Consider the following 15735-nt stretch of genomic DNA (forward strand, 5'->3'; position numbering starts at 1 on the left):
ATTGCAAACGGTTTGTATGTGCGGCACATACTCATACACATACAAGTAAACTCGTATTCTCACTCGTACGAAAAAAAACCCTTGATGTGGGTGGGTGTGGGCCAAAAGGACGAACCAAGGCGAAATAAATAAATATGACACGCGCGAGCGCATGAGAAATGCGTCAGCCCCCCAGGCGCCAAACTCTGCTGACAATACACCAGCGGAGCAGCGTACCAGCGGAGGCAGATCCAGCATCAGAGGCAGCAACTGCGGCGGCAGCAGGCAGCAGCAGCAGCAGAAACTGCGGCAACAATAACAGAGCTGTGAGGCAGACATGTACAACAAATAAATTCGAAACAAGTGAGAATGCTGCAGTGTAGTCATGCGACTTAAAGATACCCACTACTTGGGAACTATCCAAACGAAACTTTTACGGAAATGGAAGTAATGCCCAAATAGTGTTGCCTTTGATGAAGTCCCCAAAACCTAGTGGATAAGCGCAAGTATATAACCAAGTAAAAGAGGAATTTGTAGATCCTACAAGGTTTGTTATCTATTTTCCAAATACTCTCAGAGTTTGAATAGTTAGTTGGTAAGCAGCTAGGCAGTCAGCTAACTTGAAGGTCAAAGTAGAAGCATAGCTATAACATTTGAGTTACGCCTCAAAATTTAAAAACAAATAATAATAAATAAAACTGTCCTAACTAGCCAGAACCAGAACCAGAACAAAATAAATCATTTTCTCTGCCAATATTGAAAAACATTTTGATTTTGGAGTAACACTAAATACCTTTCTCATTTCTCTCTATTCAATCAATAAATAAGAAATAATAAATCTACGCTATTAAAAATTGAAAATATTTCATAATATCCAAAATTGATACATGACTCTGGCAAAATGGCTTGCAAACATGCAAAAATCGACTTTAAATGTAAAAGGTTTTCTGCAAATGTTGAATTAAATAATCTAAATGCGAATATGCAGTCTGAAAACGAACGTATTGACTGGATTCACTGAACTGAATTCCATTTGGATGCAAGTAAAAGCCTGAGGAGCTAGCCGCAGATGCCCAAAGTACAAAACCCGTACGAGGTAACACCAAAAAAGACAGCGACGAAAGGATAAGGAACCAATGCGGCTCAGCTCCGGGAGGCCACCCTTTGTTGCTACTGCCGCTGCCGCTGATGTGTCTGTGTGAAATATTTCGGAATGACAGAGCAATAAAACTGCTACATCAAGGGGGACACACAGCAACAGCAGCAACAGCAGCAACAGCATAGACAATTGTTGGTTGTTTCCTGCTAGTTGGGAGCCTTAAACATGCTTATTTCGGCATTTCTTCCATCTCCGTCTCCAGCTCCATCTCCAGCCACAGCTCCATCTCTCACAGAGCCCTTGGCTTGCCCCTACCCCTCTCCTCCTTGTTTTTGTGTGGAATTTTTAATAAAAACGGCTCAGACACAGCTCGGGGAAAGTCGGCTCAAAGCAACATCTCATGTAGGTTACCGGCACGCCCCGTGGCATGCAACAGCAACAACAAAAGCAGCAACAACGAGAACTTGGTCCCTGACACGTGTGGAGGTGTCCCCGTGTTAATAAAACCGAATTTTACTTGGGGAATCATTGGGGCCTATCCGATTTTTAGAGCCGCGCAACTGGTTTATGTTGCTCTTGCGGATTTATCGACAGGACACCCGTACACCTCTTTCGGCTGTACTTCTACCCAAGAAACTAAGAGCGATTGTATCCATTTTACGACACTTGTCTGTCTCTATCAGTGTCTGTGTCTATCTGCGTGTCGAGTGCCTGTACGAGTGTGTCTGTTTTGTGTCTTTTTGTCTGCCAGTGTCTGTCGCTTCCTATCTCTCTGTGTGTATCAGTGTTTTGGTTCAATTTGGGTTAGCACTTTTGGCTAAAGGCTTTAAAATCGAGCTGGGAGACAGCCCAGCTGCTCGAGACTTCCCGCTGGTGGAGTGCTTTTTAATAGCCACGCCCAGGCTCAAGGCTGTTTGAAAGGTCGAAAGCCGGGAGGGGACCGGGACCCACCACATAACGGATTGGGTACAGAAGGCGGTTCCACTGAACTGCTCTACTTTCGGGCTAATTTATGACAGCATCTAAATTGGCCGACAATAAACAAAACAATTCTCGAGCCATTCTCGGACTCTGAAAATTAGTTGAAATCAAATGCATAAATTTCTGTTTTTTTGTCTCGCTGGTACGTGACCGAAATGGTTTAGTTTCTGTGTCTTTGAGAATTGTGTGCCAAGTGAGTCAAAAAATAATATCCACACACATACGCACGTGCTGCCCCCATCCCTACTCTCGCTACTCACCCACCCTCTTTCTATCATTTCTATGAAAATAGAAACAATTTTCAGTTTTCTTTTGACGAACAAAACAAAACAAAAATAAGACAGCCCGCACTCAGCGGCCCAGAGGAAACGGAAAACGGAAGCATCCATCCATTGCATATCCCCGGCACACAAGCCGTAGCTGTCATATAAATGTCAGATCCATAAGTGTTACGAAGGCAACGGCTGTAAAGAAATGCTTGCGGCTTGACCTGTGCAGACAATAAAACTTTAACCGAAGAAAATTTCGATTTACTAGAAAGAAACGAAAACCATCCGGCAAGAATTTCTCTTGTTGAAGTTCTCCTTTCTATTCACCCGAAACAACGATGCTTCAGATATTTAATGGCTACAAAAGCCAAAGATTCAAATAACCCAATTTCGAACGACTTCACAAAAAAAAAAAGGCAAGCATGATTCGCACAAACCAATTTAAATAGAAAATTCTGAGCCCATTCTTTAAATCTTTGGATCGAGTTTTCAATCTAGCTTACTGCTTAGATTTGCTGCTCTGAAATGTCAAGAAAAGTAATATATTCAAATAGCAATTTAAAAAACATTTTTTAAATCAAGATGTCCATACTGTGAGGAGATATGTACTTGACCAAATCGGGTCAACACACACAATGGTATGATGAATGGGGGGTCGTCTCTCTAAATACACACACACCAGCCACTCCATCTTTGCCCCGACGGAGCTTCTTACGAGTATTCCGCATTCATCATTCAACGCAAATTCCACCGAAACCATATGCCATTAAAATCAACAACATCACAAAGTTTGTTTCTTCAACCAGCTTGTGGGAATACAAAATTTGTGTACTCGAGTATCTGCTTGTATCTGTATGTGTAAATATGCAGAGAAGAAATCAGGTCTGCTGCCCACGCCTTATTGATAATGTGCGCTGGCCTTGAAGCCTGTGCCCGTCGGGCCCTGGGACTCGCTCGCTGCCAAGCTTGTGTGAATAACCTGGGCCCCACGGCAAATAGGTCTCTCGCTCTCCCTCTGCTCTCCTCCTCGTCCCAGTTGAGTATGTGCTTTGCATACTCTGGGGCGCCTTGAAAGAACTCATCGATTTGACTGTATTTATGGGCGAAAGAGGGAGTGGAAGTGTGTGCGTGATGCCTGGCACTTGTCTGCGCCAATGCGTGGCTTCATTCATCAGTCTGACACCGCTGAATGATGTGCCCCACTGATTGCCAAGGGCCGCTGGCGAGGCCTCAAGCAGAGCTAGCTCTATCTCTTCCTTGCTGCCGGATTCTTTCTCTCTTACTTGCCATTAATTATCCCTTTACTATATGATAAATGTATTCATCATTACAGGCAAACGGGTCGATGCATGTGTTACATTTTTCAAAAACTACGTACTGCTATATGTAGTATATTGTAAGTCGGAAATGTAAGGCAAAACTAATTCCACTTGATCTGCAAGAATATTAAGGGCTCAGGTTCTGGCAGTATCCTGTTGGTTTTTTTAATAATTCCATCACATCGGTTTTGCAATTGAAAATCACGTTTCCCATTATTGCTTTTGACAATAATGATTTTCCAACTCTTTTTCATGGTTTCGTGGAAAATATTTGCAGAAATATTTTACCGTGACGCAGGAAAAAACAACTTTCTACACGGCAGTACGAACGATTAATACGTTGTAAAAAGGGAGAGTAAAACCGTTTGTTTGCCTTTCAATGGCAAACAGCTGTGCAAATAACTGCAATTTTGCATAGTGCAAACCGCAAGTACGAAATTTATTTATTAATAAACCAGAAAACCAAACAACAGCAAGGGACGGCACGGGGGGACACAAGCGGTGGCTTTTATGAATTCATTACGGGAAATATGCGCATTTTTTATCAGGTTTTTACCCATCAATTAAGAGGTGAAAAAGTATCTGACAAACAGTTATCGATCAGAAAAAATCGTTTTGTACACTTCTAACGCGTGGAATGCCGCATGCGGTTCTCCTTTTAAATTTTCCATATTTGCGGAGTGGAGACCCTGAAGTAGAGCTCTTTCAGGTTCATCGCAGATGGCTTTTCCTCTGTTTATTGTTTGCCCTATATCATTGATTAATTGTCCCCCTATGATTCGATTCTGTCATGTGACAGCCAAGTATCCTAAGTGTCACTCTCACCATCTTGTCCATTAAGCAAATACATTTTTAATTGCATAATCGGAGAGCAAACAACAACCTCAAGAAAAATTCGCATGGAATTTCCTTTGATAGCTTTTTGCCTTTCTGCAGGTTCTCCTGCAGACGTCCTCAATTGCCAGAATGAGGGAATTCTGTTTGTCTGCGCTTAGCCCAGCTTCAAGTAGCTTTTAGCCAAATGAAATGCCAGACGAAGAGGAGAGCAAGTCAAAGGAAAGGAAATGAAACAATTTACGCAAAAGTGAATTGCATTTTGAAAGTACGAGTATTTCATTTGAAAATTACAAAACGAAAGACAAGGCGAGACGAGACGATAGACGATAGACGACGGACGAGAACAATTTCCATGGAAAATTATGGAAAATTATGTGAAAATTCATGTTGATGGCTTGTTTCTTCTCTGCCTGGACAAACAAAAGCAAAGAGGGAGAGAAGGGAAAACATTCTGTTTGTAAGCTGAATATGGCAAACACTGAAACCAAAAGCCAGAGGCCAAAACCCAATGGCAACAGTTTCTTGTGTCAACTGCCACATGCAACACAGCAGCAGCAGCAGCTGCAGCACGAGAGCAGCAGAGTAGAGGGAGCTGTAACGACCCTGACCAAGCATCAACAGCAATTTCCAAGTGTCTGCCGCTCGTTAGTTTTTGTTTTTTCCATTTCCACATTTCTATCTGGTGCTGGTGCTGGTACTGGTACTGCTGCTAACGCTGGTGATGCATTGAAAGTGAGTTTTTTCTGCCCCAGTGTGGCAGAGAGTATTATATAAAAATGTGTGCCACGCATGCAGAGGCATGTAGCAGAGCAAACCCTCTCTCCCTATATCTACCACAAGTGCTGGGCTCTGTAGGGTCTGCCATTCATTCCCAGACAGCAGCGGCAACTCTTCAAATGATTGCTGGGCTAACCTTGACGGCTATAGGACACAGACCATTGCTAGGATTCGGATTCGGATAAGGACCAGGACTAGGCCATGGGCTGGGTTCGCTCCTGCACCCCTCTTCACACGGTCACACTAAATACTTTCACCTTTTGACTTGCCGCAAAAAAAGGGAAACTTTTCCTCTGTCTCCGTCTCCACAAAAGTGGAATTAAAATTCCCAGCACAAAAATTAAAGAATTTCAATTGGCAAACTCCCTCCTTTGTGCTCGGCCCGGAAATTGGAGGGGAAATCCAAGGCGACAAAGGAAAACCTTTTGCTGCGGAGGATGAGCGTTGTTCTGCTGGAGGGTTGAGGTGGAGGAGGCTGCAATTAGAGCAGCCAGCGCTTGGCGCAAACAAATTAAATTTAATTTGAAATTAAATGAAAATAAATTGGATTATTTAATTAAAAAGGCCGCGCTGAGAGGAGGGTAGGGTCTCACCTCTAAGCAGCGCCATCGACAGCAGCAGCCAACTGATGAGCCAGTTGAGTAATCCGAAATTGGCTCTGGCCGGGAGCAGGGATGATGCCGATGCCGATGCCGATGACGGGGACAACGATGTCAGGCGGGCGGACATTCTATTGCTGTTTCTGTAGTTGTTATCCGCAAGTTTATTGTTATTATCGTTGTACTCTCGGCACGCGATCCCCCAGCAAAACGTGTCGGTGCGGGGGGTGGGAGATGTCGAGGTCGGTCTGGTCAACTAACGATTCCGTCAAATTAGATCCGGGAAGCACTCTCTACTAAGCTCTGCCTGGGGAGCAATGAAAGTGTTTGTTTTTTGTTTCGGGGGTTTCCTCTTTTCCGTTTTTTGCACTGTTTCTTTTTAATCCTCTCCAGTTGAAGTTTTTTTCCACAACATTCTCGGGGCACAATGTCTGCGTTATTTCAAAGGGAACTCTATAGATGTCAGACCTCTATAGACTACACTGTTTCACTTGAAAGTAGCCGAACCGCAAAGGTTCATTCGTAGGGTACCATGCAAGCGATTATTGCATTTTAATCGCCAGTCATTAATTCGCAATTAACACGCGAAGGGGCTCATTAGGCCTAGGGAACACTTGGCACTCGGCACTCGGTACACGGCACTACTACCCTACTAAAACAGAATCGAAATCGGAATCTGAATCTGGTCTGAACTGAACTGACCGCGCACCATAAATCAAGAGACGCGTGCTTCGCTTCCAAGTCGCAGGATGGAACTGAAAGGCGAGTGGCGGTCGTGTGCCCCATGCGGCAGAACGAATGCGGCATGCCTCGCGCCACTCGTCGTCGTGCCCCACTCGGCTTTCCCCCAAAAGAGAGCCACGAAGAGAGGCAGCGAGCTCTTAGAACTCAGATTATTGGAGCACGAAATTGCAAGGCAACTTTGAAGTGAAGCTATTCACATTTTTTGTATTGTTTGTTGCACTGCCGCCTATGCACTCGATTGTTGTACCCAGATCTGCTGCATCTCTATTTTTTAATATATCTTTACATTCCGGCATATAAATGGAGTATGTACTTTCTATGGGTATTCGGTATTTGAGTTTATTCGTTGGGTAAAGTTTCGATATACGACCAGGAGATGACATTCTATTGCGTTATTGTTGTTTCTTAATAATATTTAAATGTAGAATATTATAAAATTACTTTTATTAACAAAGCTTTCGCAAGTACTTATGCGCTAATAATACGTATATATCGGGGAATCCTTTGAATATATTTAATTTAAAAACTAAAGGAATTTATATTCTAAATCTAATCAAAACTGATTTACTTGGCTTTCCATTCTGTTTTATCCTACCACTTCTGCATCTGTTCTGCTCGATTATTTAAAAACTATTTATTTATTTATTTGAGCAGGCATTTGGCCGCTAGCAAAAAGAATGGTGGAACAATCGTCTCAGTAGGCCAACAAGTTCTGCAGTCAATATGCAAAAACCACAACAACAAAAAACTCGAACTTATGTCCTGCCGTAGGTCAGTAAAGCAGTAAGTACTCGTACACGTACGAGTATGTACAATATAAGAGAATTTTCCCGCCTCTTATACCGCCCGATGGCTAAGAATGGCTAAGAGAGAATTTCCCCCGCAACGAGCGTTGACTCAAAACAAACTGTTGGCTTTGTTGGTCTCATCGAAGTTCCCCTCCATTCAATTGGTCAACAAAAAATGCATTTTTAATTAATGCCCGTAATTAGCCTTTTTCCTTTACTATCCCTTACGTGATTTTATTGTTGGGACTCAGGTCACACCACACACACAACGCAGACAAACGGCCAGAGTCACAGTCACATTGGGAAAAACACACTCATACAAACAAAGGAGAATTTTTCAATCAATTTGCGAAACTTTTAATTACAAGTCAATTTCATTTTGTGCAAACAAACAGATCAAATGCACTCGACGGCCCCGCAAAGGTCAAGCCGAAGCGATTAAATCAATTAAATTAATTAGAGAGAATGTGAAATGTATTTGCAGATTGGCCAAAACTTTTCCAGCTGATTATATTTAATTAATTGGCCCCCAGCTATTGGCTTTCCCGCTGTCACACTGGCGACTGACTGCCTTATGCAATCAAGTTTTCAACTTTTAAACCATCCAAGGTCGTCGTAATTAGCGTCACACACCCCCATACGATTACTTCATATTCAATATGAATACAGTGAAATCTCATTGAGTGGCCGACTGACAGGACTTTATTGGTATTATTGTATCTTTAAGGCAGACGTACTCGCAGTCACTTTCGGATCCCACAACATCGGCTGACCGCTGTAGAGACTCTTCACTGTATCTGGTCAGGGAGATGGCAGATGGAGGCACGTGTCAATCGCAAGCCGATTATAGATAAATTAAAAGGCGAAAAAGCAAAATCTGTAAACTTTTTAATTGAAACAATTTGTACAATTTTTCCCAAATGTACCCCCACGAAAGCAGAAAAGAACAGACAAACTTTCAGGTTTTTGCTTTTAATCTTCGTTTTTGGGAGCCTTGAGCGATCCATTTACCTAGCAGGACCAGGACCAGGACCAGGACCAGGACCAGGACCAGGACCCTCGGACCGTCTCGGTCTTTGGGTGATTTCTTTATTGAATTATTCGGCTGCTTTAACAGGGGACCCCCCTTGGTTAAAATATTATTCAGTATTGATTTTCTATATTGACAAACACGCTCGCAGTCGCTCCCCATAAATGCGGCGAATCTTGTTTGGTTTCTACCCGGATTTCCTTTGGCACATCATTATTCCAATCAGAGACGCACGCGCGACTCACAATTGGATTCGGATTCGGATATGGATCTGTGTGCTGGTGGCACCGTGCTGCCGGCGCTTCTGATGCGGCGTGCCGGTTAGGGGTGAACAAACAAATCAAAAATCTATTAAGACTCTCGGGGGACCCTGTCTGAGCCGATTTCCTTGCGGTCACGTGTCGCCACGGAGCTGCAATGATACTCGTATCTCGCGCTGCCTCTTGACATCCACCCAAAAGTGCCGAACACTTCCGGATCCCGTTCCGCGCTGCGACTGGGGGCTGAGCGCTCGGGAGAGATGGCTTCATTAGGAGTGCAGCGGGGAAAATGATGACCCTTTGGAGGGCCTGGCACGAGGGTGGAAAGTGCCATTAATTGAAATGCCAGGCAACAGCTTGTCAAGGCAACGAGCCATGGCCAAATTACAGCCGCACACACGCTCTAACGTCCTTTTCCCTTTCAACAAGTGTCGTATCCCGCCCTAACTTGTTTATACTTTTCAAGAGAAGATTTTCAAATGATTATTCCCGTTTGTCGTAGATTTCCCAGGGTATATTGACGAGGTATTGCACAGAATATCAATCATGGCTGTGGTCTTTCACAGTCCTTTTTGTGCGTCAGTTTGAATTCCTATTGTTCTTATAGCCAAAATATTGCTCTGCTTCCGCTTCCTTTTATAAAATTTGCTTTTAAAGGGTATTCGTCATTCGGGATATCTCTGCTCCAATCCTCCTTGTTTTGATTTTGAGAGTGCGTGAGAGTGTGAGTGTTCCACCTTCATGCTACTCTCTCCGTCTCTATATCCCCCCGCTGTTCTCAAGAGATCTCATAAAACAAAGGGGACCAAACCCCACCAGAGCAAAAAATAGAAGGAAAAAAAATCAAACCAAAGCAGAGCAAACAAACGCAAAAGGGAAAAGAAATGAGCGGCGCTGCAATAAAAATCAAACCCGCATAATTTAACACAAGTGCGCGCTCTCTTCACAGCTGACTCAGTGTCGGTGGAAGGGGGGCGGGAGTGGAAAAGTGGAATGGGGGTCGCGTGTGCGTGTGTGACGACACTTAGGGCCAAAGGGGAGGATGGGTGCAAAACATCTCAATTATTTGTTGGCTCGGGGACCTTCATACATACACCCCTCCTCACACGCGCCGTTTTCTTCGGAAGCGCCTTATTTTATTATCAGCCCAGCGACAACAGCAACATTAACATTTAAAACAATTTTCAATGTAGTAAAAATAACTGTAAAAATGCTTGCAAAGACCCGAGGAGGGGAGAGAGAAAAAGAGAGCCAGAAGCAAGAACAAAACAACATTTACTATGTGTATGTGTATTTGTGTTTGTATTTCAGTTATTTCACAATTCACACGCCCGCCTGCATACTTAACTCCAACAGCAACTACAATAACAATAACAAGAAATTAAAGCATCGGAAACCGAAGCTTCGGATACCCTCGCGTGTCCATTGCCGCTTTGGAAGCTACACCGATATAGTCAACCCATCTGGCTACAATTATTCTTACTCTTGAAGAAACTGTGCGTGAAACCATTTCGCTATTGCATGAATCTCAACACAAGAGGCACGAGATTAACGAAATCAACAACAACAACAAGTACATCGAGCACTTACATCCGTTTCTTCATCTCGCATTGGAGTATTCCGCTCATCCGAAAGTGATGATTGGACACAGAAAGTCTCCATTTTCAAATTCAAACATGAGTAAGTTTTTGCGTGTTGCGTATCAGGACAAATGCTATTACCCGAAATTGAGACACCACCAGTACAATTGAACGGCTTGCTCATCGGCACGGATCCAGATTCAAACATGCTTCAGAAGTACACTCGCACATTTAATTCATATTTCCAAATGACAATGCTCCGAGCAATGCTGCAACAAATGGTTGGCAGATTCAACGAAAATCCTTTAATCTTTGCCGGCCCAAACGCCTGATATAACTCATAATACTTACTCTCCGGAAGGGTATAGCACGAACAACCGCAAGAAGAGCAAACAGCTGGAAGAGAGCACTTGCCTTCGACCCTGCACTACCCACTCCCTCCCTCGCTAGTAGCAGCATAGTTTTTGGGGAGGGTGGAGGAGAGGGCAGCAAGTAAGACAGCCCAGCCACACAACAACAGTTTTTCTTATCGCTCAAATGTCATCGACTGTCGGCAGTTTTTGGCTTTCGCTTTTGCTTTGACTTTGGCTGCTACTTCCCCATCTCCTGCCTGATGCCCCACACTGCTTGACTCGCAAAAGGGCGTTCATTTGTGAAATTCTAGCCATGCCCAGGGGCGGCACTTGCGGCATTTAGTTAGTAATTTAGCGCATTTAGTACGCAATTTCTGCTCCTCGCCCGTTTGGAGCGGGGGACCAGGACTAGGATTAGGTCCAAGCATGGGACCGAGCAGAAACTGCTCCACTGGGGGGTCATGGTCATGGACTGGTCATTAAGCCGCCTCTGTGTTGGTGAAGTGCAAAATAATTGTAGTTTTGGTTGGTGATTTTCGCATGAATATAGCAAACAAGTACATATGTTGGCATACTGAGAAAAATCCAAAATCAATCAACAGTTTTTGAGAAGAAAAGAAATCATGTGTCAAGTATAAAGAGATGATCTTCCGAAAATGGGTTAAGGGAAGGCTTTAATCTAGTATATTCTATTACATTTTTTATTCACCACTTGCTCAGATTATTCGGATTGTTTTTCGTTCAAATTTCCCTCAGTGTATCCTACATACATTTGAGTATGTGGACCATCAGATATAGTCTGAACGGCTGTTTGGGCGAATCAGAGATATGGTAATTTGAGTTTAGTCTTCTTTTCTGAGCTTCTCTTCTCCCTCTTTCAGACCCTTCCTAATAGTCTACACACTTTAATCACATCAACCACTCTGACAGAACATTCAAGACATTACCATAAATAATAAATGATCCCTAATGCAATTCCTGTTTGGGCCCACACGGAGAAAGGGCCTCAGAGTCTGCGGTTCGATTCGGCCGAAGGGCAGACAATAACATAAACATTGCATTTGGCCAACTGGAGAGCTGACGAAGAAGAAGCCTCAGATGGGACAGCGACAACGTTAATAGTTTTCTAGACAAAGACCAGGGTGGAGGTCCTTTAACCACATAAATTTCGCATCCAAATCAATAAGAGAACCCCCAGCATTGGAGGAGTGGAAGTGGGAACCAGCGGAAGCCGTTGACATTGGCTTGTGCTAAAGTTAATAAATTGTGGCCAAGGAGGATTTATGTGCCTGGGCCACTGCCCTCGACGGCAATGACATTTCAATGTTTGCATAAGGCCCAAAATCCAGCCATAGGCAAAGACAGCTGTGTAAATGGGGCAAGGGGCAAGTTGTGTTGAATGCTTCGTGCGTGGCTTTTTGTATTAATAACCATTCTGGCACTTCGATGTGCGTGACGCTGCAAATGTCAGTGTGTGGGCACATATGCATTGGAACATGAACCCAAGAAGCCACACCCAGGCACATTCCTCGCACTGTAAAATAAACTCTTTAGGTTTCCAATCTTTAAAGGTATATCTGGAACCTTTGACTGCCTAAACTGCCTTTGACTAAAAAATCTCCTTTACGAATATCCTTAAGTTAAAAAAAACTGTCATCAAGAATGAGTTAACAGGAAGAACATTCAAGCATCATAAATATTTAAGTATAACTAAATATCGATTGGGGAAAAATACATAAAAACGGTAAACTGAAACTTTTTTTAATTTCAGATTGTATATCGAATTTATATACGGTCTGAACTCAATTGGTTGGAGAGTTTCAGAGAACACTCTTTTTCGTCGAGTGTGGAATGTCGTCAGAGTGCATGTCAGCAAATCATAAAATATGTCAATGTAGGTTTTTGCCTGTGTCATCCGACCATTTATAACAGGGCGCCCACGTGCGGAACAATTAAAATTTAATAAACTAATCGAAATCAATAAATAAGTGATAGCTTAAAGTAGGTTAGGGGTCGTCTAAGTTCAAAGACTGCGCTCAGCGAACCCTCTGGTCGACTCGCCGCTTGGACTGGCGCCGGGATCGGCTGCGGTTGCGAGTGTTTGCAGTCCCACCAGGGCGTACCACCAGCTGACGTCGCCGCCTGACTCCAGAGTTGAGCACAATGCAGGTGACGCCTCCACCGGATGACGCTGTGCCGGTGCCAGTCCCCGTGCCCAACTGTCGCTCCTCGCCGGACAGCTCTGAGCTAATTGGATCGCTGTAGACTAGATCATCACTCGAATCTCTGTTATTGCTACTCCGTCCACTGATGGTCTCTCCATCGGCACTGCGGCTCTTGAAGCAGATCTCCTGAGCAGTGCCAGTGGTCCCCGTCGTTGAGGAGGAGGTGGTGTTCAGCAGATTGGTGACATACTGGATTGTGGCATTCGAGGTGATCACGTCAAAGAGTAGGGAGCCACCGACGCCCTTGGTGATTCCCAGGGCGAAGCCTGTGATGCCAGCCAAAGCAGAGGAAATCGATCTTCCAGCCTCGGAATCTTCATCCAGACCTGTCTCCCTCAGGGCAGCGCGCAGCTCCCGCACCGACAACGGACGCAGGGCCAACCGCCGAGCTACGGATCAAACGAGATCATTATTCGGAACGACTCGTCTCTCTCCATCTCCATGTCTCTCACCTTCAACTCCAGCACTGAGACCCGCGACGAGGATGAGTAGGCAGAATGCCCCGAAATTCCCAAACGATTTCATTTTCTCGATGATCTTTTGCGTGATCGCGTAGAAACCCAACTGAAACATTCGGCAAGTTCTGCCCGACTTTTATGCCCAGCAGAGAGAAGACAAAGAAAGTTCAGCAAATCATTTTGCATATGCAAATTCCGAAAAAAAAACTCTGACCTCTGACAGTGAGCAGCCCTCCAACCAGTTCGCATAGATTACAGTCATCTGTTTTTATAGTAAACAATACAGGTAGTCATGGCATTAGAACTCTTGAAAGATAATTCCTCTTCTACATCGCCATCACTATCCACATCGTAGTAAGGTGTTAGATCGTTCCCTGATCTCTCCGTGTTGAAACAGATCTCTCTGACTGTGGCCTCACTTGCTGAACTTTCGCTCTCTTCGATGTCGGTTACGTTGGCGATGATCACGTCGTAGATAAAAACCCCGGTCAGGGCCTTTCCCAGGCCTAGGGCAAAGCCAGTCAAGGCAGCAAACCCACTGGATACAGATCGTCCCAGGGCCGGAGAGCTGCCCAGTTCGTGGACCTCTTCGCGACGCAGGGGCCGAACTTTCAGATGTCTAGCTATCAAAAAAGAGAAAACTAATTAGTTGAAGGGCTTGGTGAACCTGAGTTGAACCAGTCGTATCACAACCTGATGTGTCGCCGAACAGCAAAGGCAGCAGCGCCAGCAACAGAATCCTCATCGACGTGTGGCTGCTGTTCATCTTCAGCATGAGTGACTCGGCCTGTCCTACACTCTGATTTATATGCACGAGCCCAATCTCAAGAACCCATTTGCATATCCGTTAATCACTGGCGAGGTCGGTAATCACTCATCGCAGTCCATACATACATACATACTCGTATATTCCCATTATACATAGGTAGCAAATTTCGTATGTTTCTTTTTCCTAATCAAGCACTTTCACTTTGCCAGCTATGAATATGGAAACCTGCAAATGATTAGCTTTGAAGGCGAAAGCAACGGGCTGTGGGGTCTCCTAGATTTGCATTTCTCTCACAGACTGCTGGATATAACATACAGATATTCTTGAGAATAGCTGACCTGTAAATCGAACCATGTCGCAAGGTGAACCAAAACGTGTTGGTCCCTAAGCCACGAGTCTTATGTAACCCAGTCCGCGCCAGTGCCAACACATTTCTCCTCGTTAGCATTTCTGAATCTTTGTTTTGGTAATACCCTTGCGGTAGTATCATATCACTGGCATATTTGTATCCGTTATTATGTCCGCCTGTCAGTTCAGTGTATGAGTCCGAGTCACTCCATCCGTCTGTCTATCATCATATCTGTTTCTTCCTCCATTTCTCTGTAAATTAGGCACACGCTTACACAGATGTCCATCTGTGGTCCATTCGTCTATCTGTGTCCGTCTTTCAAGTGTCAGCGTTTGCCGTTCCGTTCCGTTCATCCATCAATTCTGTTTAGTTTCCTGTCCATCAGTTAATCAGTGCATCTGTCAGCCCTTTTGATTCAATCGCTGATCAATGCATTGAACCTGTTGGAAGTAGCGAAGCCATTAGAATGATCTAATACACATCTAAAACCTCCCAGATAGTCTTGTTCCAGTAAGGTATTGCAAGCTTCGCCTCGTCGGTTTTGACAATAAATTCCGAATCTGTGGCTGCGTTGGAAGTACGTATATTAAGCAGATTTGATGGCTTACAACTGCATAGTCAAGGGAGACTCCTTGAAAGGGGACAGCAGCAGTCCCCGGTTGCAGTTTTATTTGCCACGTACAAGTTGTGAATGGCCGAGCCAAGTGGCGCATAAAAACTTTTACTTGCAGCTTTGTCAGACATTTGCTTTTTAAAATGGCTTAAAGCTGACATCTGCCAATTGCCTGGGAAGTTTTTTGGTTCCTCGTGGGATTGGAGGCGATCTACAAAGTCGAACTATCTTCCCTCTGGCTTCATTCGCTTACTCGTTTTTTTGTTTTTGCGGCCACTTAAGTGTCAAGCATTTGTGCAACAGCTGCCACGAGGCAACAAGTGAAATGGATGCCGAGCTGTCTGCGCACGCGAACAATGCCACATCAACATAATCATTAGCATCATTATAGAGCTCCTTGTCCCCCCCCCTTGTAATTTACGCTGTGCCAGCGGCCGTTGCGCATAACATCATTTGCAGCTCGTTAATCAGTTCTGACGTTGCAGGGGACTGAAGGAGTTTCAAGAACCAGAACCGAGCGCCAAAAACTTGCCCGTCATGTGGCAGGTCTCGACTCCTGCAGCTATGGAGCCTATCTTGCCTCACAATACTCCCTCATATTATCGCTCTCATCATTAAAGTTGATTTGTAACAAGCCGTGGGGTACATTACGATTGGGATTAGGGTTTCATAGACATATCTCGTATAATAATAATGTCCCTAGCCA

At 44.3% G+C, this 15735-nt stretch overlaps 3 protein-coding genes across 4 annotated transcripts in view; all 3 read right to left on the minus strand.

The window, feature by feature from the left end:
* dpr1 (defective proboscis extension response 1) overlaps positions 1 to 6622 on the minus strand; it is a 46977-nt gene extending 40355 nt beyond the window's left edge. For both annotated transcript variants that reach the window (XM_015184446.2, XM_002138490.3), the window contains exon 1: positions 5855 to 6622. In XM_015184446.2, coding sequence (XP_015039932.2) covers positions 5855 to 5990 — 136 coding nt within the window. In that variant the 5' untranslated portion in view covers positions 5991 to 6622. The remainder of the gene's footprint in view (positions 1 to 5854) is intronic.
* A 5743-nt stretch (positions 6623 to 12365) lies between these two features.
* LOC26532548 (uncharacterized) lies at positions 12366 to 13499 on the minus strand. Its single transcript, XM_015184448.2, has 2 exons — positions 13293 to 13499; positions 12366 to 13229 (listed from the first exon to the last, which is right to left on the minus strand). Exons 1-2 carry the CDS (start codon positions 13411 to 13413, stop codon positions 12652 to 12654), a joined length of 699 nt encoding a protein of 232 aa, XP_015039934.2. The 5' UTR covers positions 13414 to 13499; the 3' UTR covers positions 12366 to 12651.
* Positions 13500 to 13556: 57 nt separating this feature from the next.
* Positions 13557 to 14064, minus strand: LOC4804415 (uncharacterized). Its single transcript, XM_015184449.2, has 2 exons — positions 13992 to 14064; positions 13557 to 13921 (listed from the first exon to the last, which is right to left on the minus strand). Exons 1-2 carry the CDS (start codon positions 14062 to 14064, stop codon positions 13557 to 13559), a joined length of 438 nt encoding a protein of 145 aa, XP_015039935.1.
* Positions 14065 to 15735: the final 1671 nt, after the last annotated feature.

Source organism: Drosophila pseudoobscura, chromosome 3 (genome assembly GCF_009870125.1).
Source record: "Drosophila pseudoobscura strain MV-25-SWS-2005 chromosome 3, UCI_Dpse_MV25, whole genome shotgun sequence".
Classification (NCBI taxonomy): Eukaryota; Metazoa; Arthropoda; class Insecta; order Diptera; family Drosophilidae; genus Drosophila; species Drosophila pseudoobscura.